The sequence below is a fragment of the Struthio camelus genome, chromosome 20, assembly GCF_040807025.1.
Source record: "Struthio camelus isolate bStrCam1 chromosome 20, bStrCam1.hap1, whole genome shotgun sequence".
NCBI classification, from domain to species: Eukaryota; Metazoa; Chordata; class Aves; order Struthioniformes; family Struthionidae; genus Struthio; species Struthio camelus.
Window position 1 is genome coordinate 2,721,074 of NC_090961.1, and position 26,628 is coordinate 2,747,701.

Sequence of the window (26,628 nt, forward strand, 5' to 3'; positions counted from 1 at the left end):
CTGGTGACCTGAGTGCGGTTCTCAGCAGTAGGTGTCCAATCCTCAAAGGGCCACCGTCCCACCTCATACTAACTGACAGACCCCCAGGGCACTCGCAGACTGAATGAGCAGTGGGGGACAAAACGGCCTTACTGCCATTCAGAGATCTCTACGGCACAGGTTCAAAGCATGCTATCTGGGAGGCACAGGAGAAGCTACCATCACCACATACGCTATACCTGTTGTGAGGGCTGAGAGAGGATGTCCCCAAGCTGTCAGTCAGCACTACATTCATACAGAGGATTTTTTCCATTTCTAAAAGTTGTTATTGAAAAACGTCACTATTCATTGCTAAAAGTTCCCGTGATGCAGTAACTCTCATTACCCCTAAGCCATCTCAGCACAAAATAGCCACACGCTGATAACCTGAACATATCTGCTGCAGCTGCTGTTCCATAGACTGCACTCTGTACAGTCAGGTTATTTTACATGCTTATTAGCCCCACGATTTTATAACTCATTCCTCTGTGTAAAGTTGACTCCATATCACTTCATTTTAATGAAAAGATATGTTCCTCTGAGACGGGAAGGGACAAGGATTCTCAGAGGCGGAAAGGAAGGCTGGAGCCAGGGCAGCCAGTCGCACTGTGCCTCCACGGGGCAGAAGCACCCGGTGGAGGAGAGCACAGGAGCTCTGCCCTCGCTGTGCTGGGCTTGCCACTCTGCACGGGAGCTCCCTGGGGAAGCGTAGGCGAGAGTGAAGGGAGAGGGAGGCAGCCCATGCTCTGCTGAGTATGAACGCTGCCAGGTTCAGGCTACTCCTAGTGCACCTAGGATGGCCAAGCTTCAAGTGTCCCACAGGAGTTAACATGAGGCGCCTGGGGATGTCAGGGCACCATGGCCATCCCCACCACTCTAATCCCAGTCTCCTTCCATTTCCTAGTGTCCTTTCTGCACAGCTATGCACAATACATTTATTAGGGAATGCCTCAAGTGGTGATACGAACCGTGAAAAACAGTCTGAGAAGAAGGAGAAAGAGGAGTCTCTTTAGGTGGAAAAGACAATGAGAAAGGATGTGACAGATGTCCTCTTACCAAATAACACATGGTCAAATAAGAAATAAATTGCCTGCTTCTATTTACTGCCTTCTACTAAAAGGAACAAGAAATAGAAATTAAAGGTGGAAGATAACTAACAACAGACAAAAGAAAATGCTAAATAATTTTTATTAAAGTTACATATCATATACTTCATAAATTATGTAGCACATATTTCACTGTATGTGTGAAACTCATTGATACAAGATGTAATTAAAAACAAAACTTCACAGGACTAAAATAGGATTATTATTAAGACAATGAAACTTTTTATAATATTCAGAAGAGAGAAAGCTCTTGGGAATAAAGAGATAAAGCTTGGGAATAAGCCAACCATGACGGGCAGCAGGGCTGTCATTCTGAGCTGCTTCTGGGATTCTATTTTCTCACTGTCCCATTACCGAAACGTTTGCTCTAGCTGAGGGGTAAGCAGAGAATCTGCCTGTTGCGTGAGATGGCTGGAAAGGCGGCTAATAAAGTGAGCGATAGCCTCCAAATGAGTGACTTTATCTATGGAGAGCAAGACACTCTGCCCTAGTTTATTTGGAGAGTTTTAGATATAAAGGTATCAAGTAAGAAAGCTTCTCTCAAGTGCCTGTTGGAAAGAGATACAAGAGGACCATGTCAATGACAAAAGAAAATAATTCTTTGCTTTTTCTTGCATATTTCACTCAAGGACCTAGAAATGCTTACGAATATATATCAAGGAAGTCGCCAACAGGCTTTGGAAGCAGTTATGTTACACAGAGATCATAAGCCACATTTAAGAGATTGGGGGAAAAAAAAAACCACCACAGAAGTCAGCTGATGATTTGTTCTAGGTTACATGTTCTGTTAGAACATGTCATGAACATGTTAGAACAGAATCAGAATTATTATCTACTCTCTAGGGCTCAAACGCCTGTGTATATGAAGCCGGGAATAACTAGTTAAAGGAAGAGGGATTGAGGAGATTAATATTAGCTAGATTTACTTCCCTATTCTATTCTAAGCTCTATGAGCCATCTAGGGAAGCATGAAAGCAATTAAAAGAGCTAACTTAAATAAATCTCTAAGTGCTGAAGGTTTGCCAGCATATACCTCTAAATTCCTTTGCAATGCAACTGGGCCTCTTCCTCTACAGACTTTCTAGCAACCTTTCAGATATCAAGGTAATTATTGCGCAGTGTGACCCAGACTTGTGGTTACCGGTGTAATCAAGAAAATCTCTTGAGGATTTAACATTAGATACAATCTCACCAGTAAAGCAGACTTTCAACTGTTCACTAACGTTTTTGCAATGACTAATCTTAAAACTACACTCTCTACAACTGTGATGCACCCAGTGGCTTAGGGTTTATCTTGTCTGATAGAGGTCTGCTTACTCAGACAGGCTTCTGTATCCGTTATGGATCTGCCACAACTGTAATCCCCCGAGACTACTAGTAAGGAGCATACTCACGGAGTTAGACTGGGGAAGAAGGTAGACAAGGGATGGAGAAAGACAAAGTCTAGATGTTCTTATCTTAAGGATAGGATAGGATAGGGCTGAGTGAAGCTCTCCTACTTCAGGAAGCTGGACGCTTTTGTTCTCCTGCAACATTTTCTAAGCAAACCTTGCACCCCTAATATTTCAGCTCCTCAAACTGACTACGTGTTGTCATCTCTTTGGGAAGCTTAATGACCATAGTGGATATGGTGCATAGGAAACTTCCACTGCTAGGATCTAAATCCCTACTTGTTTCTAAAACAAGCAAGTTCCATGCAAGCAAATAGGGAATAAGGAAAAAAGTGAAATACTAATTGCAATCCAAATTGCTACATCTTCTATCCATCCCCTGCCAACTCTCTGCCCTGCTCCCTAATCCATAGGGTCTGAATGATGAACGGCGAATAATTAGTTCTGGGTGAGCTACAGAGGTTTCATGCAAAGAACCTCTGCAGATGCAAAACACAGTTGAGGAAACTCCCAGAGAGCATTCAGCAGGACCCACCAAACCACTACATGCATGCAGCCTGGTGTCACTCAGCCAATTAGTTTGCTGGTCAAACCCTCTGTGTTTGCCGACACAGACACTGCACGAACAACAAATACCTCAATGTTTTCTTAGAGCATTAGTAAAAGGTACAGTGAAAATGCCACAATGCAAGGTAATCATGAACAATGCCACATCATTGAGTAAAACCATTAAGGTACAGCGTTAAAGCAAACATTTCAGCATGTATTGAAAGAAATAAAAAATGCTGCAACCTAGCTTTAAAACTATACAAACCTGATGTTCTGAGAGCTCAAAAGATAAAATAAAAGGCAGCTCTCAAACACCCGGATTTTAAACCCCAGGTTTCTCTGCTGCTTCTGAATATGAATGCAACGGAGAACTCGAACAGTGCAAATGTCTCTTCTCTTTACAATAGTCTAAACTGAACCTCTTGATCCAAGTACCACCAAATTTCAACTGGAAACTTGGATTCAAATTATTTTCTTCCTGTTTTTTTTTTAAAGCAGGACTAAAATTGTTCAGATGTTACAAGGTGGCAAGTAACATTTTTAAACTTTGACTGAAAATGCCAGGAGTATCACTAAAAAAGAAAAAAAAAATCAAATTCTTATTACAGATTCAAAAGAACAGGATAATTGAGAGAAAGCCTCCAAAGCATGCTTCACTCTGCACTAGTTGCAGAATTGGTCCTCCTATGCTTGGAGGAATATACAGTGAGTAGCGTGATGGCTGATCAGGTAGCAGTAAGGGAGGCATGTTACTCCTCATCAGGGAAATGTCATATTCGAGCTCAAGAAGAGACTACCTTGCAGCCTTGGCTCGCTCCATGACAGGGACAGCACTTGGCCTTCATTAGTGCCCAGGAGAATTACTCGCAGGCAGATGGAAACAACAGATTCCAGGAATGAGCTAATGCCTCTAGCAGTCCTCAGCGTTTTAGTCTCAGTTCTCAGAAGCAAAGCAATTTTTTAAATTTTGCTCTCACCAAAAATAAATATCAACCCTATGTAAATATGAATACACACACACGCATCTCACTGGAAGTGTTACCATATAGCTGCAAACACATCCATAATGAAACAAATCTCCCCATACAGCAAGGACAGCAAAATATTAATTATTCAAGGTATATACAACAGAGTTATGTAAATCATTTAGTAATAACCACAGGACTACTTTGCAGAGGGACTCCTAGGGGGAGGAAGCACTAAATGCTTCAAATGGGGGATATGTGTAATCTCTCATGTACCAGCAGTGGAGCATGGGGGCTCTCACACTGGGCCAACATAATTCTGGGACAGTTGTAAATCTGAACAAAGGGGATAGCCTGATGTAAATGTATTAGTAATTATAAAGCCATAGGTTTTACATCACTTTGTGAATGAATGCCACCCTCCTTCTACAAACCATCACTCGTGTACAACGCACGCCACATCCCTTTCTCACATAATTACATACATATTCCATGTGGATTTAAAGCCAAATTCACTGCAATTTATATTTCTGGCTTTGATTCAAATCAGTTAAGTATTTCTAAACAAATTTTATTTTAATTGCAGCTAAAAAGCACTGGTTTCATTCAACTAAATTCAGTTCTTGCTTCTTTTCATCATACCTGATGTGAATTTTGCTGAAGAGAACAGAAGTGAGGTGTTCTGCAATTGTACTGGAAATCAAAATTACAAACATTGCCAACCCAGGTAAATAAGATCATAATATCAGTACCATTAACAAGATACCCACTAGTGAACAACCCACCCGAAATCTCCCTAAATATCATTTCAAAAGAGGCTCCATATCATAAGGTATTATTAAAGAGTATGGTACGGCCTGAGGAGCACATTTTTCCCCTCAGTCTGTTTTTTTCCCTTCCCAGCTGATGGATGAACTTGACATAGTTATTTCATATTCACAGGTCTTGAACATCATTACATCCAGTGCTCTGTACAACTAACTGCTAGCAGCGAGCTCGGTGCACAGGCTGCCTCCAGCTACAATCAACGGATTTCTGTGCACGACCACTGCAATATGAAATTGGATAACAAGATATACATGTCAAACATCTGCGTCTTCCAGCACCCTGAACAAAGGCTTGCAAATATGCCCACCTCAGTTGTTATGTTTTCACTTACAACTCCATCTCTGCCCCTCACACAGACCCTCAAGTCAATGTTTTGCAGAGCTTCAATACAGAACAAAGCTAAACCTGTTTCTGAACATTCCCTCCTTCCAACAAAGGAAAACATCTATTGCTAATAGTAATTGCCAATACATAGGACAGAAAAAATTGATCCATCAAGCCATGCAGCTCTCCTATGAGATGCAAATCTCCATTTTAAAGACGGAAAACTGAGGCCGATGTCAGGTGGATCTCTCCCCCACGTCTACCCAGGGCTAGGGGCAGAAACTGAAGGTACGGTTTGACATTGTATCTAATTAAAAGCAACTGCACACTGCCATTGAAAGGAAAAGTCCTCTTTTTCTGCCCTCTTGCCTGTTACTCTGCAGCCACGGGAGTTGGCTCAGTGCCCCAATCCAACAGAAAACTACCCCCCAAAAGAATAACTTTCCATTGAGCCAACTTGCTGACCTCCCTGAGATTGCGTGCTGCCTAGATCTGCTGCAACAGGAACGTGCGGGCAGCAGGCAGTGGGCAGGGGAAAGCAAGACCGCTCCTTTTGGTTAGTATTTTCATCATGAGCAACAGCTTCCATTTTGTGCCAGAATGTTTAAGCCCAGGTTAGAAGTCTCTTATTTTTCTAAATGTAAACAAATAAAAACAGGCATAAGAAAGAGTTCTATACTCTATAAAAAGAGTATAGCACTAACAGAAAACATTTTCTGGTACAAAAGCCAGAGTGCCGTCACTTTCTTGCTTTTTCTTTGAGTTTATTGACACGAAGAGTAATGCTAATGTAATTTTACTGAAATTCACGCACATGAAAAACTCACCAGGGCAAAGCCAGAATAAATGGTGTGTTTGGAAACAAAACGCTAATGCACTGAAGTAGCAATATTTCTCTCTGATCTGAAGACTGTCATTACACCATCAGCCACAATGAAACTTAACCGTCACCCTTGCTCAGAGTTGTGCTCAGAGGGTATGAGCAGAACTATTTTCTTGCGACCCTGAGGTATACACTGATACACCACAACAGCATCTTTGCCAGGCAGTGACCAAATAACGAGCCAGTAACATCTGCTCAGCCTGTAAGAACAGTAAAATGAAAGAAAGCATCCTTCTATCTATTAATCAACCTGATCTTCTACTGTAGAAACAGTGCCTTGCGATTATATGTATTTACTAAACATTCTTCAAATGCTAACCATCTGCAGCTGCAATACAATGCTTTGATTACAAACGTCAAAAAGATAGAGCATAAAATTAACTTCCCCCTATTTAGTAGGTTTAGAGAAATGTGCCTTCATGCTACACTAATTCAGTGCCCTCAGAATGAAAACTCCCCATTATGATGTCTCATCAAATTAGAGCCAACGATACAACGATGTCATCTGTATCCTCACACAACACTGTATTTTGTAATTAAGCAGAACAGTCAAACAATGGCCTTGCTTACAGAGAAAAGGTCAGGAATGCAAACCATATTTTTGCAAGCTAATTGTAAGACGCATGAAGCCAATTATCACAATAGCACTGCATATGCCTAAGCAGGAAGGATTTTGTAATTTTGCTACGTGCCTCCAAGTCGAGTCAGTGTTAGCTGTACCCCTATGGGTAGGAAAGCAGGAAGTAGAGAAAGAGAACACTATCAAAGTAATTCCAAATTCTTATCCCTTCCCCTGACATTTTACAATGGCTTGAAAAACTTCTAGGAATTAATACAGTCTTTTACTGAAATACATTAAACATGACTTCCCTGTTAAATCAGGAAGTTCCTTTGAATATGTAGTATAAGGGAGGGCTTAGGTATTTCCTTGAAAATGTCAAACATGTTTACCTCCTTAGCTTCAGATATAAATTTGATTTACATGAACAAGCTTGAACATATACATGTAACACAAATTTAACCAGAGAAATAGCTGAGACCTCACTATTGGCTTGGGAGAAACTGAAAAGCACTGCATTGTTTCCAGTCTGTCTCCTCCTTCTTGGGGTTGTGAAATGGCTTTAGCCAGGAGGAGCAGCATACCGCTGAGCGGGGGCTTATAACAAATATTTCTGTATGCACAGCGGCAATGAGACAGACCTGCAGCCTTCCATATTTACTTGGAGCCTTTAGTTACTTCCGTTCATCAAGAAAGATGTAATGCAAAGAGCGCTGATCGGGGAAGTGCCTGAGCTTTCCAGAAGCTCTGCTTAACTGCTGCTCGTGCGGGATGAAACTGCTATTTCCACACCTTGCGCAAAACTCGCTCAAGCACTAACTGCCCCTGTCATCAGTCATTAACTGCAGCATCAAACTGATTCCAAAGGGGAATAAATGTCACTGTTAACATGATGGAAACCCAAACTGCCTGTATAAGGGAACTACACATTATTTCACAAAGCTGAGTATTCCTGTTTCTTCCATATAAAGGATTACTTTTGTTTTTGTTTCAATGCTTTCCAAAAGAAAGCTCCAAAATTCCCTCTTGTCATTAACAGCATTATCCTTTTAATAATATTTGAGTATCCAATTTCTCAATTTCATATGACCATGAAGATGATGAGCAACATAACACTTCCTGGGGAGAACCAGTAATTTCTTCCTGCATCACTCCTTCAAAGCAGTTCTCTCTTCTTTCACTCTAGCCTCTTAACAGCCGTTAATTAGAGATTAGTAATTAACTTTCTGGTTCAAGGAATATTTTGCAACGGAATCCCATTAAAAGGCTGATTTGCAGATTGCTGGACAAGGTTGCCTTGATATAAGTGCAGGTACTCTATGAGGCCAACAATCCTGAGACTGTCCTTGAATCTTCAAGTTATCTACAACTGTTCACTGACTGGGGAGTGGAGGGAGAACAGACATTACCTACTGCAGGATAAAATAGACAGTATTACCTGCTGGATGCTTCTGCTCCTTACTTTGCAATATGTTGTATTTTGTACTTCAGTTATTGTTGACAGTGCTGAATGGTTTCCATAGACAGCCTCAACAGTGCTTTCTCAAAGCAGTTTCATTATCATGAACACCAGAGGCCCCTTTGCAGCATTCAACACGCCCTCAGTTTCACCCGTTACTGTGCACCTACTATTGTAACTCTACCTACTTAAAAAGCTTCACTGGCTAATGTTATTAAAGTAAGGAGCCAGAAGAGAAAGCTCTCTAGCACTTCCTAACACAGATCTGAAAGCCATTCATGCATGCTGGGGTCTGCCAGGGTCCTAGTTCTGCACTGTGAGTCATTGCTCTTTCTAAAGGAAATACAGTGACTTTTTCATACTTGGCAGTTAAGCAGTCACCACATATTCTCGTCAAATTTAACCAATGTCATCATAACTAAAAATATTTGGCAGATCTGGTTTGTTGAAAAACAACAAAGAAAAGTAGATCTAAAAAGGAGACAAACTGAGTTTACTGTAAGAGTACAGACATCTTAAGTTTATTTTGATACAGTAGAGAATATCAATAACTTTAGGAACGTCTGAAAACCCACAGAGCGGACTGCTTTAGCACTAGAGGAGGAATTAAATGCATGGCAGACCATGGGTTGTACACATTTTCTTCCTTCTGTGAGTTATAAGTAAAAAAAACTTAATGCGGGGGGGGGGGAGGAAAGAAGTTTAGAGAAGGGGGTAACACTAGTGCAAGTCTTGGATGCTATTAATTCATGGCTGTATCCCTTCCAAGGCTGAGGCTCATTTAACAATCAGCCATATGCTCAGACTTTTGTAGTGCCAAGAAAAAGCATAAATGGAATGTTATCTCCTGGAATTATGCAAAAAAACCCATGCAAAATAATCACAAGCGTTAGTAATCGAGCATCCCTTAGCTCTCTAAACGAATTCTAGGCACACTGAGAGAAAGCGTCCTCAGGAACAATCAATTTGGGGATTACATCAGAACAACGAGTTACACAGAGCAAACGTATGTCACTGCACCATGGAAGTCTGAGCATCTCTGCCACGCAGAGGGTACCATGTTCCTGCCCTCCCAGTTCTAGTGCAAACTCAAAGTGAGCTTTGCCAACTTCAGAGGAGATGAGACCAACTTTGTTATTTGGGTTTAAAACAAAACTCATACGAATTAACTTTCTAAATCCCCCAGAAACTTACTCTTTCAGAAAACGTTTTTAAAAGATCACTATAACAAAGTGAAAGCAGCGACCCAAAAGGTCACTATAACAAAGTAAACAATCAGAAATGCCCTAACAGCAATAATTAAAACTGCTGCAGAATAGCTTTCTCTGTGTGTCCCAAGCCCAACCTAGAAGCTTTCTCCATTGCATATTTTCACAAATACGTGAAGAGAAACATGGGTTAAATTAAGTAAAGTACATCTGCCAAACGCTTGATTTGTGGCCGATTCCAGAGAGGCCGATACCAAGATGAACATTCAGCAGCCCATGATAAAAACTTTGTCAGTTGCTGTAATAAATTAAGATGCAGGAGACGTTGTTAGCAAAAAGCCACTTTAAGGGAAACCCTTCTTAGCTCTAACAAGCACTTTGAATGGCCAACAAATTGAAAGGAGGGTTCATTCCACAGTCATCCTTTAAATCTTCCATTTACATGAACTGATTTTACCAGATTAATGCACTTCCCATATTGAATAGTAGTTATACTTGGTCTGATTCTGCTTCTGTTATTCACCACATCAATAATACTTTCTTACTATAACAGGGCTCCTATAGAAATTTAGTAATTTAGTATGCAAAAGGATGGCAAAATTTGGCCTGCTACAACAATGCGAACCCCACAGCAGTTTACTAAAGTTAGTGCACATGCCTTAACCCACCTCTTTCAAATAAAGGTCTCTTCTCAATCAACATAAAATCCAATAACATGAGAAACCACCATGCTTTTTCTACAAATATGTGCTCTGCTTGACTGTAACCAGTATACTTTTCTAATACAGCACGTTGAACAGTTCCTCAGACACGCTTGATAGAGGAAAAAATGGTTGACCAAGATTTTACTAAAAGAGAATTCCCTGAGTGTTTGAAGTTACTCTAAATACACATGCACGTGCCACGGCAGAACTGCAAATAACTGCCTGGCAATGGAAACAGGACCCTGGTAGATGGCATGCCAACCCAACAAAGAAAACCCACCCCACAGAACGGTCAACTCCTCTTTAAGACACAATGACCAAGCACTGTAAGAGCAGCTCTGCAAGACTCTACCGAAAACCTGGCCTTTCTCTTTGTGCCAATGCAAGGTAGGAAAACTAGACTCTACTCTAAAACTAGACTCTATGAAATTAAGAAGGCAATTCTGAATTGATGCCAGGGAGACATTCTGTGACATTTTCAATGTTTAATGACGGCTCCTTGTTTTACTTCGTTATAAAACTCACATTATACAAATTTCCCACTATTATAGGGGGTAATCATTTGTCATTTTAAATTTACATAATGTATTTATAAATGCATGCATTAATCAAATACAGGATAAAAAGCATAGATATGTTTGTTTATATTCTCCTCTCTGCTCTACATACGTGCCATGTCCAACTAGTTAGCTGTCTGTACACATATGCGTACATTTCATAAATTTATATATTTTTATATACAAAACTGCTGTACATAGCAGGATAAATAGAACATGCAAGAAAAGGAAAAACGAAGAAACTAAGAGCTATAACACAGCACCAATTTAGATACACAGAAGCCACGTAACAGAATCATTTACAATGTGTTATAGCTCAGTATTTCAACCTCATGTGTTTTAAATGCATTTATTGTACTACTCAACTTTGCTATGGCATCTCCTGCAAAAAAATCTACACAGCTACAGAACAGGTAACTGTTATAACGGTTACTTACACCAGAGAAGGAACAGTTTGCAGAGAATCAGCCTGAATACAAGATGGAGTCAAGAATCAAATATTTAAGAAAACAATATTCCGATACAAGATGCTTCTTTGAAGTAGTTCTTGGATTTCAAGGAAGACAAGGCAGCGGAGTAGAAAGTGAATGAGAGTGGTCTAAAAGGCTCAAGTCCCGTCATACACAGAACACAGCATATTGTGCTTTTTAGTAGACATGGGAACGTTCAAGAGGATAAATTACGTGTCATAACCCAAACCTCAGTGTGTGACCGAGAAGCCCAGCTGATGCTTTCTTTAACCTTTGTGAGAGAAACAGCACCTAAGGCCAACATCTTCTGCAGAAGGACTGCTTGCATTATAGATCTGACGTTACGAAGGCTAGGAGACTAAAAGCTTGTAGTCAAAAGCTATCTAGTGTCAGACAGACCGTCTGACACTACAGACGGTAGCGTCACCGTCTGTGTCTGTACGGTAGGGCACATACAGATATGCCCTACAGACCAGGGCATATCTATGTATCCTAGATGAAGTTTCTGAGTGTTCTCTGCCAAACGGAAGCCTTTCATTTTCAGTTTCTAAATATTCACATAAGCAAATCCTTGGTTTTTATTCAAGGCTGCTAAATGTGACCTCTCCACTAACTTACCCGTTAAGCTCTACACTGAAAATACACTACAGTCATTCACTGAATTTCGTAAAAGACAAGTTGTGGTAAATCTGGCTCTATCTGAAAGGATCCTGATGCCCAGCAAGCTCCAGAACTTTTGCCTTGGGAGGTCAGGGAAATTACAAGGCTTAATTTAGAAAAATGACTTTGGCTGCAGGGCTGGCCAAAAAGTTCATTTCCGTGTCCTATACTGCCAGTTCACAGAAGGAAACAAAACTCAGCTAGATAGAGAGAAAACATTGTCTAGTATGCCAGTGTTTACTTTGAGCCAGGCAGCAACACCTTAGGCAGAGTACCTCACGCCCAGCTACACTTGCTTATCTTCCATATGGAAGACAGTGCCCTACTTAGAGCATTTGTGAAAACTGCAGCACAGGAATCAAATCAACTTCACCTTCCCATATAGTAACCTCCGAAATATTGCTCTGCACTGACCAGCACAATCCTTTCACTTGCAGAATCCAGAAGAAAAGAGCCTAAGAGGCTGTAATAGGTCAGCTAAGGAAAAGTCCAGACTGGCAACTGTCATTTGTGAGCTTCAAAAATTAACAGCCCCTCCAATGAATCAGGAAGAATAGCTAATAGAAATGAAAGTTGTCACTGGTTTGGAAGTGAAGTCTACAGTCAACAGATTAAAGTACTGCCTTGATGTTATAAGCCACAACTGCTACAAAATGTTTACATCAGCATATGTACTTCTTTAGAATCTGGTCTCGCTATTTTTCGGACATAGACTTTTCTTGGCACTTCCATACTTCTCCGTCATTCTCTGACGAGAGTCACATAAGGTTGACAGAGCTCCCTTTTGCAAGCAAACAGTTATTTTGTTTGTAAAGGTGTCTGTCTTACCCAACTCTGACCTTGATCTGAAGGTGAATTTACACATAAATTGACCTAGAAACGAGTGTCTGTCTCATGCACACATTCATATAAATCTACATATACATAAAAACATTCAAATCCAATGAAGCACTACTTTATTTTCAAATTTAATTTCAGCTCAGGCTGAAAAATTAAAATAAGATCTCATTTCCCCTTTATTTTGCTTGCAATCTGCTCCAATACTGGCCATCCCATGTCAAATGCTTCTTCTGATCCATCTGCACATTCCCTGCAACGCGTCCCCTCTGGACTGAAAGATCCTGTCATGGCTCAGCCAGAAAAAGCAGCTTCGGCCACATGCCGAGAATCCATCTCGGTATAATGACAGGAGTCAATGGCTATGGAAGACGCGTGGGGAGGGAAGGGATTTGGGGGAGATTACGGTTGTTATTGTTCTATGTTATTGTTCATACAACGTGTAACCCAGCAATGTTCAATGTAGTCCAGTATGTGAGCATCCTCCTCCCTCCCTCACCCACATCAGTCAGCTTTGGCTGCTGCAGCTACGTGCTATTTTTATGCTGGTACATCAACTTAGAATTTATTGTGGAAGAAAAAAAATAAAAGAATAGATAGGCTTCTCCATGCATTGGAGAAGGACGGAGCCTAAAAAAGGATGTTTGCACTGTACGCTCCCTAAGAAATTAAAATCACCTCCACTGCAATTAATCAAGTCTACTTCTACCACAGATATGACCCTTACCCTGAATAAAATAAACCAAATATTAGCAAGCCCTGGAAAGGTCTCAGTCTCTCTCTCTCTCAAACACCCTGTTCTCCCCACCCTCCAAGAAACATCCCCTTACCTTTCATTGTCCACACTCCTGAAGCCAGGTAAAACGTGCCTGAAGCTGCTGTTCCTATCAAGCTTCGGTTGGCTCTTTGTCCTTTTGATGGAGCCTTTAAGCCGACGGCTGAGGAACCCCTGTGGGGTGAGACAAGAATACTAAATTATAACAAAAAAAAGGAGAAAGACAGAGCGAGCCCTGAACCCGCTCTCTTGCCCCCAGCTGCGGCTGGGCAAACTGTTCTCTCCAGCTCCCGGGGCGCGGGGCTGCGAGCAGCGCGGCTCCTCGGCAGCCCGGCTCCCCGGCTGCAGCCAGCATCTGCTCCCAGCGCTCACCAAGGCCAGGGCGCTGCGTCGGCGCGAGACTCCCCGAAGCCTCTGTTACCCTGGCAACCATCAGCTCACATAAAAATACTGTCTGAAAGACAAACGTAGCACGGTGCAACTCCTGACGAGAGGAAAGATTAGGATGCAGGGCTCTGGCTGCCAGGGCCATTTCACAGGCACAGGTGCAAAAAATCACCCACTTATCACAGCGACCAGGAGACAGGTAATAACTTAATTACCTGATCAAAACCCCCTGGATTTCACCCATCGCTGGCAGAACTGGACTCAGGTGTTTTCAATACACATAAAAATGTCCTCTAGTGCATATATAAACACACTGTCTGGAATCTGCAGCTCTTAAGCAACAGCTGTATGCTACCTTTATGGAAGGTGGTGAGCCTTGCACCATGCATACAGCATGTTCTCGGCTTTGCTTCTCCTTCTCTCATGCAGTATAAGTCTTGGCTCTTATAGTGCTCTAGAGCAAAGCTAGCACTAAATGTTTTAATAGCAAAGCTTCTAATGTGTTATTTGCTTATTGTTAGGGGTTAATGTTCTACATAATCTGAACATTACATTTAATCTCTAGGCTAAATATGGCAATAAAAGAATAATACTATTGTGCTGTCCAGCATTTACAGTATACACAAACAGCCTTAATGGATCAAGCATGCTAGCTAGAGAAAGCGGGGTAGCGTTTTAAGGAGAAACCAGGATTTGGTAGTGAAGCCTGAGTAAGTGCTCTTTTTCTATGCTGTCGTACCAAAGAAATAAATTAGCTACATATGAACAACTTGGCAAATCCCTGCACAACCTGAGAGTTAGCATATGCCACTTTCCCGTCCTATCCTCAGCCAAGGGGATAAAGATATCCTCTGGATCAAGCATAGATTTAGACATACAGGAGGAAAGAACTGTGAGAAGAATAGGAATCTTTCCACTGGGTACTGTGTCAGCAACCCAGATATACCCACACAGCGTTCCTCTCCGTTCTGGACGTGAGTCTAAGTAGCTTCTCCGATCCCTCTTAAGAAACAGATATGGGTCATATACCCTTTAGCAGCTTCCTTTTATAAATGGATACCCCTTATATGTCTTGCAGGAAGATAATCATAGTGTAACTTATATCTAGCCTGCCATTTGTTCATTCTATTTCAATATGCCTTCCCCACCTAGGATATTCATGTGACACATTATGTCTGTCTCAGGTTGCAAAATATCCTGGGGCAGTATGGAAGTGACTTTCCTGTTTGTAAGCGCATCAAGAATTTGAAACATGTAGATAACCAAAGGTGTTTCACATTTATTAAGTACCACTTTACTTACAAATGAGGCATGTAATATGCATTCATGTGAATTGAATATTTCTTTGAGTGCTCTTTGCATGATTGAAATAGGAGGATCTACAACACATGGCCATCAGGTTATATACTTTGCCATCCTTCACAAAGGAGCGCATAAGAAACAAAGGCCTTTTCAGAAATGTTTGGTCTGTGAGAATTACCTTTAGAGAAGTTTGTTTTTATGGTATTGGGAAATACCAGAAAGAGGGAACAATGTGACTCAGAAATAGCAAATTTGGGGATCTCTTCCTTCATTATCTTTTGGATAACGGAGGGGAACACTGATAAGATATTTGTCTCTGTACTCAGACCTTTACTAGCCTCACACTGTTGATAACAACTCCTTGTGCTCTTCCTCCTGCACAAAAGGCAGGAGACCTTCTGTACATTAGCATCAAACACACTGAAACCTGCAACACTCATCTCTTCATAAAGTCAATGAAATGCTGCCAATACGTTTATTCCTTTCACATGGATAGCTGGGATTGAAATATCGTAAAAGGAAAATTTTTACTATAGCAGTATATTTTTTTTCCCACCATTATCTCCTTCTCTGCTTCCTAAGAGGAAATCTCCAGCCATCTCCTCTAAGCCATGCCAGGCTTACAAAGCTAGAGCAGGCCACTGATTGCCTGCTATGGAGAATAGCCAATACTCTGTGAAGGAAAAGACCAAATATCAAAAATATGTAACTGGCCAATCACCCCATGGTGAGCAGCTTTTGCCCAGAAGCAAGAGACTGGATTTCCTTTATCACTGCCAGCCTAGCTGGCGAATACGTCTTAATATTATCACGGCACTTTTTAAAATCCAGTAACAGCTTTCAACACTGGACAGTGAATTGAGAAGGAAAAAGCCATATACTCTTTGTAACAAATGATCACAGATTTCTTTCACTATCTCATATTTCACATCTTGACAATTGTTAGATGATTCGTGCAGAATTTGGAAATTAGAATTTAGAATTGCAATAAGACATTTCTTTCCTTCTGTTTCCCATTGTTTTTATATTCATTGCCACCAGAAGGAGATCACACTGTGCCATTTTCAGTTTTCACTGCTAGTTTCATGGGAAGAATGATATGTCAGAGATTTTAATGCTGATAAATTATAATGCTATATAATGCTATAGCAATACTTCACACTTCCACCGTGCTTGCCAGAAATCAGAAACTCCACTGTGTGAAAAACTACCTTCCTTAATTTTTGGATGGGTAACTCAGAAAGAGGGAGGGGAGGTGGCCTCAGCAAGACAAGACAGAGAAGCCAACCTGGGGCGTGACTGCCGCGCTTTCCTGGTGAGATCATAAGAACATCATCCATTTCTTCTTCGTCTCTGACTGTAAACAAGATTTGATTCTGATCTCTAGAGGAACGAGGCGCTAGTTCTCCCCTATGAACACTGCCTACTGCTCTAGCCTTGCTGCACTCTTGGGAGTTCTAGTAATTAAAGTGTTGCGCTTTATTTTATATGTTCTTTGTATGCTTATAAGTTTATACTGAGAGCTTGTGTCTTTCTGTTTGTGGCAGCATTTACTATTAAAAAAATAAATAAGTTAGGAAGGTAATACTGAGAAGCACAAAGGAAGTTAATGATGTCCTGTATTAAATTACAATACATAGAAATCTGAAGAACAAAAGAATCTGTTCAGAATTTACTGCAGCAGAAAATCACAAGATGCCACAAACCTTACTCTGAGCCTGGACCCAGCCCAGGGCAGAGAGAGCCTGTTCACCTACACCTAGGGAAAACACTGGAACCAGTTAGCCAGGATGGGCTGTAGCAGTATTGTTCGCAGTGCGCAAAGTAATTTTCACGTATTGTGCTGCATTGCAAGGTGTAGACATGTCAGCTTACACAGAACTAGTGCGAAACGTGCATGTAAGGTAGCCTTCTGCTACACATCATAGGCATGTCCTAAGAATTATAATGTTACAGGAAAGCAAAGTTTATTTTTTCCTTCAACGATCAATGTTTTCTCCCTAAACGTGAACAAGAAGGCATCACATAAACTAGCAGACAGAAGGTTCAAAAGAAGCAAAAGGAGAAACTTTATACCGGTTGTCCAGCATAACACTAAGTGTTCAGCACAAGCAAGCATAATACCTCCCCTTTGCTCAGTATAGATCTGTCCTTGTTTAGCCCAAATGACTTTTTAAACTTTGCTGGAACACAATGAAGCAAAACTTAGGATAACATTACCTTCTTTATAGGCAACAGACATAATATAAATCACGAAATATTCTCTTAAACGCAAGCAGAGGTACTAACGATATAAATCTGTCCTTTGTACAACCTCTAAAACATCCTTTGAACAAGAAGATGTATTCTCACTGGAGAAGAGACAGCCACTGTGGTCAAGTACACAGAACCATGCGCACAGTTGCATGGAGACCTGCCACGCATCAGAGCCCGCGAAGTGAGCACACAGCCCAGCTAACCTAGCAAGAGACATACAGACCTCCCACTGTGCAACTAAGCGATTTAACTTTTTCAAGTGCAAGAGCCTTGCTTTTCTTGTTTTATTTCTGCAGTACAACCCTGATTCCAGTATATAATTGCTCTAATCAGAAGAGCTGAGTTACAATAAGACACAGAAAAAAGGCCGAAAAAACCCCCAAAACGAATCCTTTTGAGGAAGGGCTTAATCACAGCGACAGCTACTTAAGCTAAAACAGGACGGGCACACTTCAGAACAGGACAATTAAGTCTGCTGTGATTTAGACTGTTTTTTCTTATATGTTTGGACAAACCTGAAATCTGATGCCCTCATCTTTGCAGGAAGGTCAGATTCCCTTTTTAATTTTTCCTGCCTATCAATCTTGGCATTTTCAACTATTCTAGACCCTGAATAAATCTGAATATTAGAATACTTCTATGGCCTATGTGCAAATCCGTCAGAACTGTATGTCTTTGAGAAAGAGAAACTGCGTACTTCCATACACCCTGGGCCATTGATAAGAAAACTGGAAAGTGGAGAGAAAAAGGGCAGAGTGCAAAGCTGAGTAGAGGATTAAAGACAGCAGAATCCAGAGTCTGCCTCTTGGGCTCCTGTTTCATTAAATGTATTTGATGCAAGTCTCATGTATCTGGAACTGACTCCCACACCATTAATGTTCATTTGCAGTGAACCCTCATTAAAAAACATTTTTAAGGTAAAAAGTCAGCACCATGGAAACACAATATATGTGAGATTAAAAAATATATATATATACATATATATCAATAAATCAAGCTGGATGATTCAAGAGGAGCTTTCTTTGGAAGAGTCCTGGCAGCTCCCTATATTTTCTATGCCATGCACAGCAAACATGCGGGACAGGCAGAGTGAGGGACAAACGCCCATGAGGCAGAGTGAAGAGCGTGTGTGTGCAGGGGCTGATCCACGAGACTGGGAAAGCGCTGGGCCAACAGGAACATTAGAGAAGCAGACAGAAGCCCTGCTTTATGCTCTGATCCAGAGGCCACACAGAATAAACTCTGTAAAGACATATCACAGAAACTAGTGAACAGATGGGTTTATTTTTATAGTACTTTCATAGGTTTTTGTTTCAGTCCAAGTAAATCTCGACTATAGGGGACTTGAGAGGACATCAGAAATGTGTTCACTGCTCATAATAAGGAAACTGCCATAAATAAATATCTGCAGCAAGTGTGTGATGGAATATTTCATATCAGGTATCCGCTTTGTTAGTACAGGAGAAATAAGTTTACTTGTATAAAACTGGGAGTAATTTTTTTCTACCAGGTCTGTCTTTATTCTGAGCTTTTGCATCTCAGCTTCTTTTTTCTATTAAACTTATTTAAGTCTAGAATCATCTTTTTATCCCAGCCTTGCACAGCATCTATCACAACACACAGAAATATGCTATGACTGAGGCTCCAGAGGACAATCATAATCTAAAGTGACATTAATAAAAATAAGTTATTACTTTTACCTACAAGGTAACATGAAGATAGATTAGCAGGTGATTTATAAAGAAACTGGAGACATTTGCCAGAAGAATTAAAATGCAACTAAGAACTCATGATACTTTCTTAAATTCTTCCTATAGATCCAATAGATCAGTTTATACCTGTTGAGGTACTACAACATAATGTCTTCAATTTTTTTATAAAATACTAAGATCAAGCATGCAATAGCTTGTGCTTATGTTAAGCTGTCATCATTATACTTCATAGTTAACAAGCATGTGGAATGAATTAGCGTTGTCATTCCTTTCTATGCTATTTTCTTCAAGCTGTCTAAAAACAAAAGTAAACTTTATAGCATCTCATTGACATTTTCCTCATGGTCACGAGGACTAAAGATTTCTATTGTTGCTTGTCTTTTTAAATAAAATCTTATTTTCTGGGATACAAAATGCAAGTCACCAAAAGAAAGAACTGAATTACTAAAATGTGAAATGGCACATACTCACTTCTAGTGCTTACTGTTCCTACTGTAAAATAAGATGAAAATAAAACTGGCATTACTAGGTATTGTGTGTGTACTGAATGGATAATTAATATGTGTATTTATGAAGCAAGTAGAGGATCTTATTTTTGCCTCAAATGTAAGAAAAAGTGAGTTTAACCTTTTCTACAATTATCCATGTTAGCTTTAGCTTTTAAAATAAAAAGACCTTTTTTTCAGGCAGCATCTGATATTGCTTGTTACCTGGTAAATATCTCCAAGTGCACATCTCTACCGTTATCTTTGTAGAATTAAAATACAAGACTACACAGATGGAAAACAGCTGAATGGGAGTTCAGGCATCAGATGTGTCTCCTGAAAGTCTAAGGACAGAAGTAATCCACGAAGTGGACACCTGGAACTGATGCAAGCAAGGAAAGGAATTTCATGTATAGCACTGACCTTTAGGGATCAAATATTTTTGTACTTGTTCAGTGTACAGAGGCATGTGCCTGTAAGTATATGTAGCCTTTCAAACAATTCATATATAATTTATTATTGTTAGCTCTTTTGATTTGAACTTGTAAGTTAAAAGTTGTTTTCCTGTCATCCAATTCTACTCCTGTCAGCTGTGATAAAGGGCTCTATTCACGAGGTTAACAAACAGACCAGCCCCTACTGATGCCCTTGCCTGCAGAGTACATTTCTAGCATATACTGTTCTTGCATAAGATCCATTGTTACTTGGGCATACTGTATGCAGGAGTATGTCAGCCAGAGTGTCATTTAAAGTTGAAAATATCACCAGACTTAGGAGAATCCTTGCTGAGTTAACCTTAAGAAGCTTTGTTCTTTCAAGTTTATCAAATGACAAACCCAAACTCTGGTTACATGACAAAAAACTGCTTGCTCCAATTGAAAAGACGTGCCTGGCTTGCAAAGAAGGGAGGGAAAGGACAAGGGGAAAGGCTTGCAGACAGGGAAAGGACAAGGGAGGGAAATATCCAACACAAGTCTGTAGAGCAACAGGGATGTGAACTTAAAAGGAAACCAAAACATCTCTGGACCTAGTAATGCAAACAGAGATTAACATGTATTAGCCCTTCTGTTTAGAGGAGGCTGAAAGCATGACTTTGTTCAAGTGGGTTAAAAGTCCCTCAGTTTATCTTTCCTTATTTTATTGCATCAATCTCCGGCCCTTTCCCAGTCATCTTGTGAGCCCCTAGAGAAACACACAGATGCAGTGAAGTAAATCTTATGTTCGAAAATAAGAGCAAGCAATATCCATGCATGAGGCACCAACTTGCTGTGATTGATGGTGCCTTAAAACATTATCCTGTAGCGATAAGTAAAGTCCCTCTGAGACGAAGGATCTTGGAATTAGGATGAAAACCAACAAAATGGAAAAATAGCTGCAAAAACATTGTGTGTCCAATAAGAGACGGCAATGAAAGGTCAAACCTCACTGCCCCATACACTATGGTCAGAGCTGCGCTCTGACATCCAGAGTTTGAGAATAAACACAGTAATACAGTCCACGAGCGTGCAAGAGGGGATGTTCGTGAGCCAGACCAGAAAGCAGTCCAGGAATGCAAGAAACAGCACATGTTGGTAAGCGTTGCTTAGCAACACTGCCCTTGTATGGCAAAAGATTAATCAAATTTGCAGTGTCATTGGAAATACTTAGTTCAGTCCATTTGAAAAATCAGAGAAAGAAGTGCTAAAGTCCCAGAGGTCACCAAAGGGACAGTGTGGGTCTGACTAGGTCACAAAAAATGGAATTATGTCAACTGAGAGGCACTGAGGGTTAATTAAGAATCTGGCAAATCTAATACAGGCAAGCATCAGCAAATCACAGATATAAGATGCAATAGCTTCAACAGATAACATCACATCCCTTTGTCACCTCTGGCCAATAAAGGCTTGTTGCTTGTGCTCTATTTTTGTGCAGATTTGATCTACCTTGTTGAAAATTTCTTGATCCCAGGTCTTCTCCCATCGCCCTGGCGAGAGAATTCCACAGCCGGCATTTGCTGGGTATGCCTCTTCTCTCAGGACATTTTTCCTGATATTTAGCTAAATGTTTTTTTGCGCAATTTCATTTTGTCCTTTTCTGCTCTTCGCTACTAGGGAAAGAATATTACCCTCTCCCAGCCTCGGAAGTAGTCACGCGCGGCCAGCACACCCCCTCAGTAACTGACCAAGAGAACTGCCAGAGAAGTTCAGGCAAGGCAAAGCCCTTTGGTACAGTAACAGGAAACTAGGGAAGTCTCCGCACTGTGCCGCTAGCACTGGTAACTCCATATAACATGAACACGTAACAGGCAGGGTATTAACAGAATCTGAAAAAAGGAAAGCACTGCCAGGAAGAATCTAGAAAACAACTGCATTCAAAAGACATTGTTATTCATGGATCACCTGATTCTTCAATTTGGATTCTTTTGTTCTTCTATTAAAATAAAACCACAGTACTCTGGATTATTTGTTCACAGTTCCATGATTATCATCCTGTCAACATTTCGTATCTGAACATGGCACATAAATATTCCTTAGGAAGGTAGGAGAAGGGTAATTGAGCAATCAGGGATGAATGATGCAGGAGCTGTGATACAAGTAGAATGCAAGTAACCTTGAAGAACAAAACCACAGTTATTTACCCAAAGAGAAGAGCATCTAAAAAAAGACTGCCTAGATGAAATTGAGCAAGGATGTCACCTGGGAAAGCATCTGATGGGGTGAAACAGTTTCCTTATTTAACTGGACCAATGGAGTCAATCATCTAAGAGTAAAAACCATTCTTATGCAAAACTTCTTGTTTGTTCTTTAGTGAGAACAATCCCATTAGAAGTAGAGCACCTGTGAGATGCTGAGCAGTGTCAGCTTCACAACCCAGAGCAGACGTTAGACCAGGTATGAGGGCTATTTCCTGGCTCCTGGAACCGGGCTCGCTGTAGCAGCCCCAGGATTGTTTCACTTTGAAATTAAGGAAAAGAGACTCCAAGTTTTGCCTCTCTCTCCTTACAGAACTGCTCAAATTAGGATCTTGAGCATCTTCAGTCCCCTGAACAAAGCTGTCACTGTTGAGCAGAAGTCCAAACCAAGTGCTGGCAACCACCACGGTGGGTCATAATTGCAACAGAGGAAAAGCTATGTCCTGACAGCCTCAGGGCTAAGCGAAGGGCCTTCCGATAGTCCCTGAAGACATCAAAGACTGAAGGAGCTGAGGGGAATGAACGGGCCTTCTGCTCTTACAGGTAGGTTCCTCCAAGATGGGGCAGTTGCTTGGCCAGGGAGGTGATTGCAACAGTGCAATTGTCTCTTCACAGAGCTAAGTAGAGGCCTCAGGGTCATGAACTTCAAATCCCTCCTAAATCCTTGATTCATTCCAAAATTGTGGAAAATATGAACAAAACAAATCTCACCCACACTGTAAAACATAAAGGCAACGATCAGGGGTAGCCAAGCTGAGACAGTAATGTTACAACTTTCACCAACGAATGGCTTCTGTGCTACCTGCACTGCAAACTACAAATCACATCGACTAGGCTTTTGCAGATGCAGACAGAACACCAGCAGCCAAAACATGTTCATGAAGAAGTGAGATGGTTTCCTCCCTGAGACACAGTCCATTGCATAACTTCTCTTCCAGTGCAGAGAAGCCCAAAATGAGCTTGTTGCAAGGAGACGTTTACTACTGCACTCTGATTTTATACAATAACGGATGATGCAGAGAACAAGATGAAACAGAGCTGCAAATATCTATCACAGTCATTCCAGTCCTAGCTACCATTCCTGGGCCGTACACGTGGCCATATGAAGATTCAGGAGTCAAACAATAAGCATGCCTGAATTTAGAATCAGGAGATTGGAAGCTTCTGGCAAGATATAAAGAGAAAAACTGAATGCGAGAAGCAATGTACCACCACAGAGATGGACTGGTAGAAATCTCTTCAGACCCTGCCCAAACAATGCTCTGATGAATATAGTGCTAAAGTCATTACCAATAACAATATCTACCTGAAAAAAATGATGTATGCTGGACATGAAACCTACTTGCTAATGTAACTAGTATCCAGTCAATTGCTGGGGGAAGATTTTTTAATCAGATATACAGTGCAAGACAGAGGGCTAACTAAGCTAAGCTAGGAGGAAAACTAACTTCTAGACTCCTAAGAAATCCCACAACAACTTTCCATTCTTTTTTTAAAGAATCATCCTCACTGGATTAGCTTCATGAGAGTTCAAGCAACTTCAAATAAAACTTCCAAATCCAGGAGATAACATAGCTAACCACTACTCAACACCTTGAAAATATAGCCTATGGAGTTCAGAGACTTCAGCTGTTAATATCATAAACATTCAAATTATTAAAACTCTTATAGGCATATAAGAGTTTTGAGTATTTGACTTTCAATAAATCTAATAAGTTTCACATTTACTGTCTCCTATGCACTGTATACACAGGAGACTTTTTTACAATGGAGAGCGATAGATTCCAATCAGGCTAATGTTTTTGAAACCTCAGATACAGAGAGACTGTGTGCCTTCTAGGTTAAAAGGGATAATCCCCAACTGAAAGAAAATTATTCACACTCCTATAAATTTAAACTTTCACGATACTTTTTGTAGCGTAATAATGAATTAAGCACTTGATATCAGCTGTGAATCATTACGTTCATCCTGCATTTAAAATGTAGCTGTGATTTCATTGAAGATAAAATAAAGACTTTATAGACATGGTAGCCATCTATATTTGAATGTGATAATCCCATTCAGGCATGAAAAGCAACCAAACTATGCAAAGATTGACGGTTTCTATCACTCAGACTTTTTATAGAGAGCAGCCAAGAGAAACCACCTACAGGTTCTTAAGATTTCAAGCCGGTGCACAAGGTACTGGGATATAACCATTTGAAGCGTCCTGCTTGCTGTGATAAGTAACTCAGCCCAAAGTATGTGGCCATAGACATCCTGACGCACACTCCTTCGGTGCTCTTGCGATGGTCTAAGCTGCCCAGGAGCTTTCCAGAGCTGCACTTTTGGAACTGCTGTTGTGGGACAGAACTTGAACTCCAGTCAGTGAATGATCTTTCGGCTCTGTTCATTTATACCAGATACCTAACCTGCATATAAATCATCATGATAAATCAAACTGCCCTTCAGTTTAATGAAAAAAGGTATCTTTTCATGTAAAGCAGATGAACTTAATCCTTTTACAATATCAAAAATCAGAATATGCCTTTTAAAAGATCCATGCTTCAACAAGCTTACTGTCTGGCAAGGAGAGAAATGTGGGAATATACCATAGAGGTGGTATAGCAGGCAAGAAATACTGTCAAAGTGGTGTGTTTTGGCATAGAGGAATATATAGAGGAAACAAATTTGAAGGTAGATGTGTCTTAATGTCTTCCTACACTGGCTACACAGCAGATAAGCAGCAAGGCCAGGATTACTTTTCAAGAACCCTTCATTCCTATGCCAGCAGTCTAGCTATTCAAATACACTGCCTCTGTAAAAACAGGTATCAGAACTCTCTAAACTGAACAATAAACATATAGGGGAGATGAGAAAACTATCTCCATAAATCTGTTTACATTAATGTTCTCTTTTCAAGTCCACTTTTGCTATATGATACAGAATGAAATGTTCCATGAGTGTTTTACATGTGCTTTTAAACTTTCGATTTATGGCCTTGGAGCAGCATGTGGACTTCATGTTGTACCTAGTCATCAGGCTTCTCCCTGTTCACGTCCATGTGAAAACTTCAGGGCAGGGCAAATGCTGGAAGAGATCACCACGTTTTGCAATTTTGATGACCAACTCTTAAGTTTATAGAAAAATATCAACAATAAGTGACTTCTTTTTCATTGACAAATCCTGTGTGCGTTTAATAACACAATTGCTACACAAGCAGTTGCTAGACCAATAAATTTTAAAAAGCAGTTGGTAGATGATATGTTTGGGATAAAATAATTATTGTTATCCTTTTAATGTAAGGATTCATTGTGCAATTTTGCAGTAAAAGTTACTCATTCAAATATGAAACTCATGTTTCAGGCAGATGTTCTTGGCTCCAAAGACCACATTTCTGAAGCTTCAGTTGGTTCATTTGTATTCAGTAATAATTACATCTGCAAACAAAACAGTTAACCTCTTTAAAAGTAAGGTGAATGCCTACTAAGATTCAGACAATACATGAATCCTGTATTTTTCTCCTACCTTTCTCTATGACACAATTTCCAGACGTTGTGAAAATACTTAAGACAAAAAATTTGTCTCAAAATGTCAAAATTTGTGAAAATCTCTGAGCATTTCAATTTGATTCACCTTCTGCTTATGACTTTGAAAAAAGGAGGAAAATTACAATGAAGGAGTAAATACAACATACATATGACTCTTACAGGAGTATATGAGCTTATCCAATGAGTATATCCAATTTTTCTGTCCTTAATGACACATAGCATAGACATGGTTTGATTAAGAAAGTTCAGGATTGTAATCGGTTATAAATCCTTAGGACATGGGAGAAGGAATCTATTTACTTAAAATCATACCACAAACAATTCAAGAACTTCACATGGTTTTGTAAATTTGTAAAATAGTTCACAAAATCTCAAAAGTCCATTTTTAATTAAAACAGATGCCAGAGACCAGAAATATACGCACTTACATCGAGAGAATAGACGTGAGGTCTCTGCCTGCCCCCTCCATGCAAAATGAATTTGAAAAGCACCCAACAGTTCTACCCATTCAATCACCAATTGAAATTTAAGTGAAAAACAATCTGAGATTCCTCCCCCACTATTTTCTCCACCATTACTCCTTCCCTTTTTCTCCTGAGCTTATACCTTGTATCTGAACTTTGCATTATGTCTTAATGCATCCTCTTCAGGTTAGGGTGGGGAAGAGTGTGATGTGAGGTAGTAATAAGCTACGCAGTCTACAATTATGTTTCTCAAGACATTCACTTTGAAAGTTTGTCAAAGATATAAAACAGAAAGAATACCCTTCAAGAACTGGAAGTTCATTGCTGTTTTATCTCTCTGCAAAATAAGAAGACAGATACTGCAAATGGCAGATCCTATTTTGGGGTTTTAGCAGAGATTATTTCTTGTCTAATTATTAGCAGTGGATTTACTATTTTAAGGCAGAATTTTGTCACCCAGCAGGAAATTTTCTATTCTGTCAGGCAGATTTAGCTCTCATTCATTTATTCCTTAACTGTGTTTGACT

The 26,628-nt window shown here is 40.3% G+C and overlaps 1 protein-coding gene across 12 annotated transcripts in view; it reads right to left on the bottom strand.

The window, feature by feature from the left end:
• DAB2IP (DAB2 interacting protein) overlaps positions 1 to 26,628 on the bottom strand; it is a 267,258-nt gene that overhangs the window by 119,517 nt on the left and 121,113 nt on the right. For all 12 annotated transcript variants that reach the window (XR_011135661.1, XM_068915269.1, XM_068915273.1 and 9 more), the window contains exon 3: positions 13,349 to 13,467. Coding sequence is in view for 11 of the 12 variants with exons in the window: in XM_068915269.1 (XP_068771370.1) it covers positions 13,349 to 13,467 (119 nt within the window). In the remaining variant the exon portion in view is untranslated. The remainder of the gene's footprint in view (positions 1 to 13,348; positions 13,468 to 26,628) is intronic.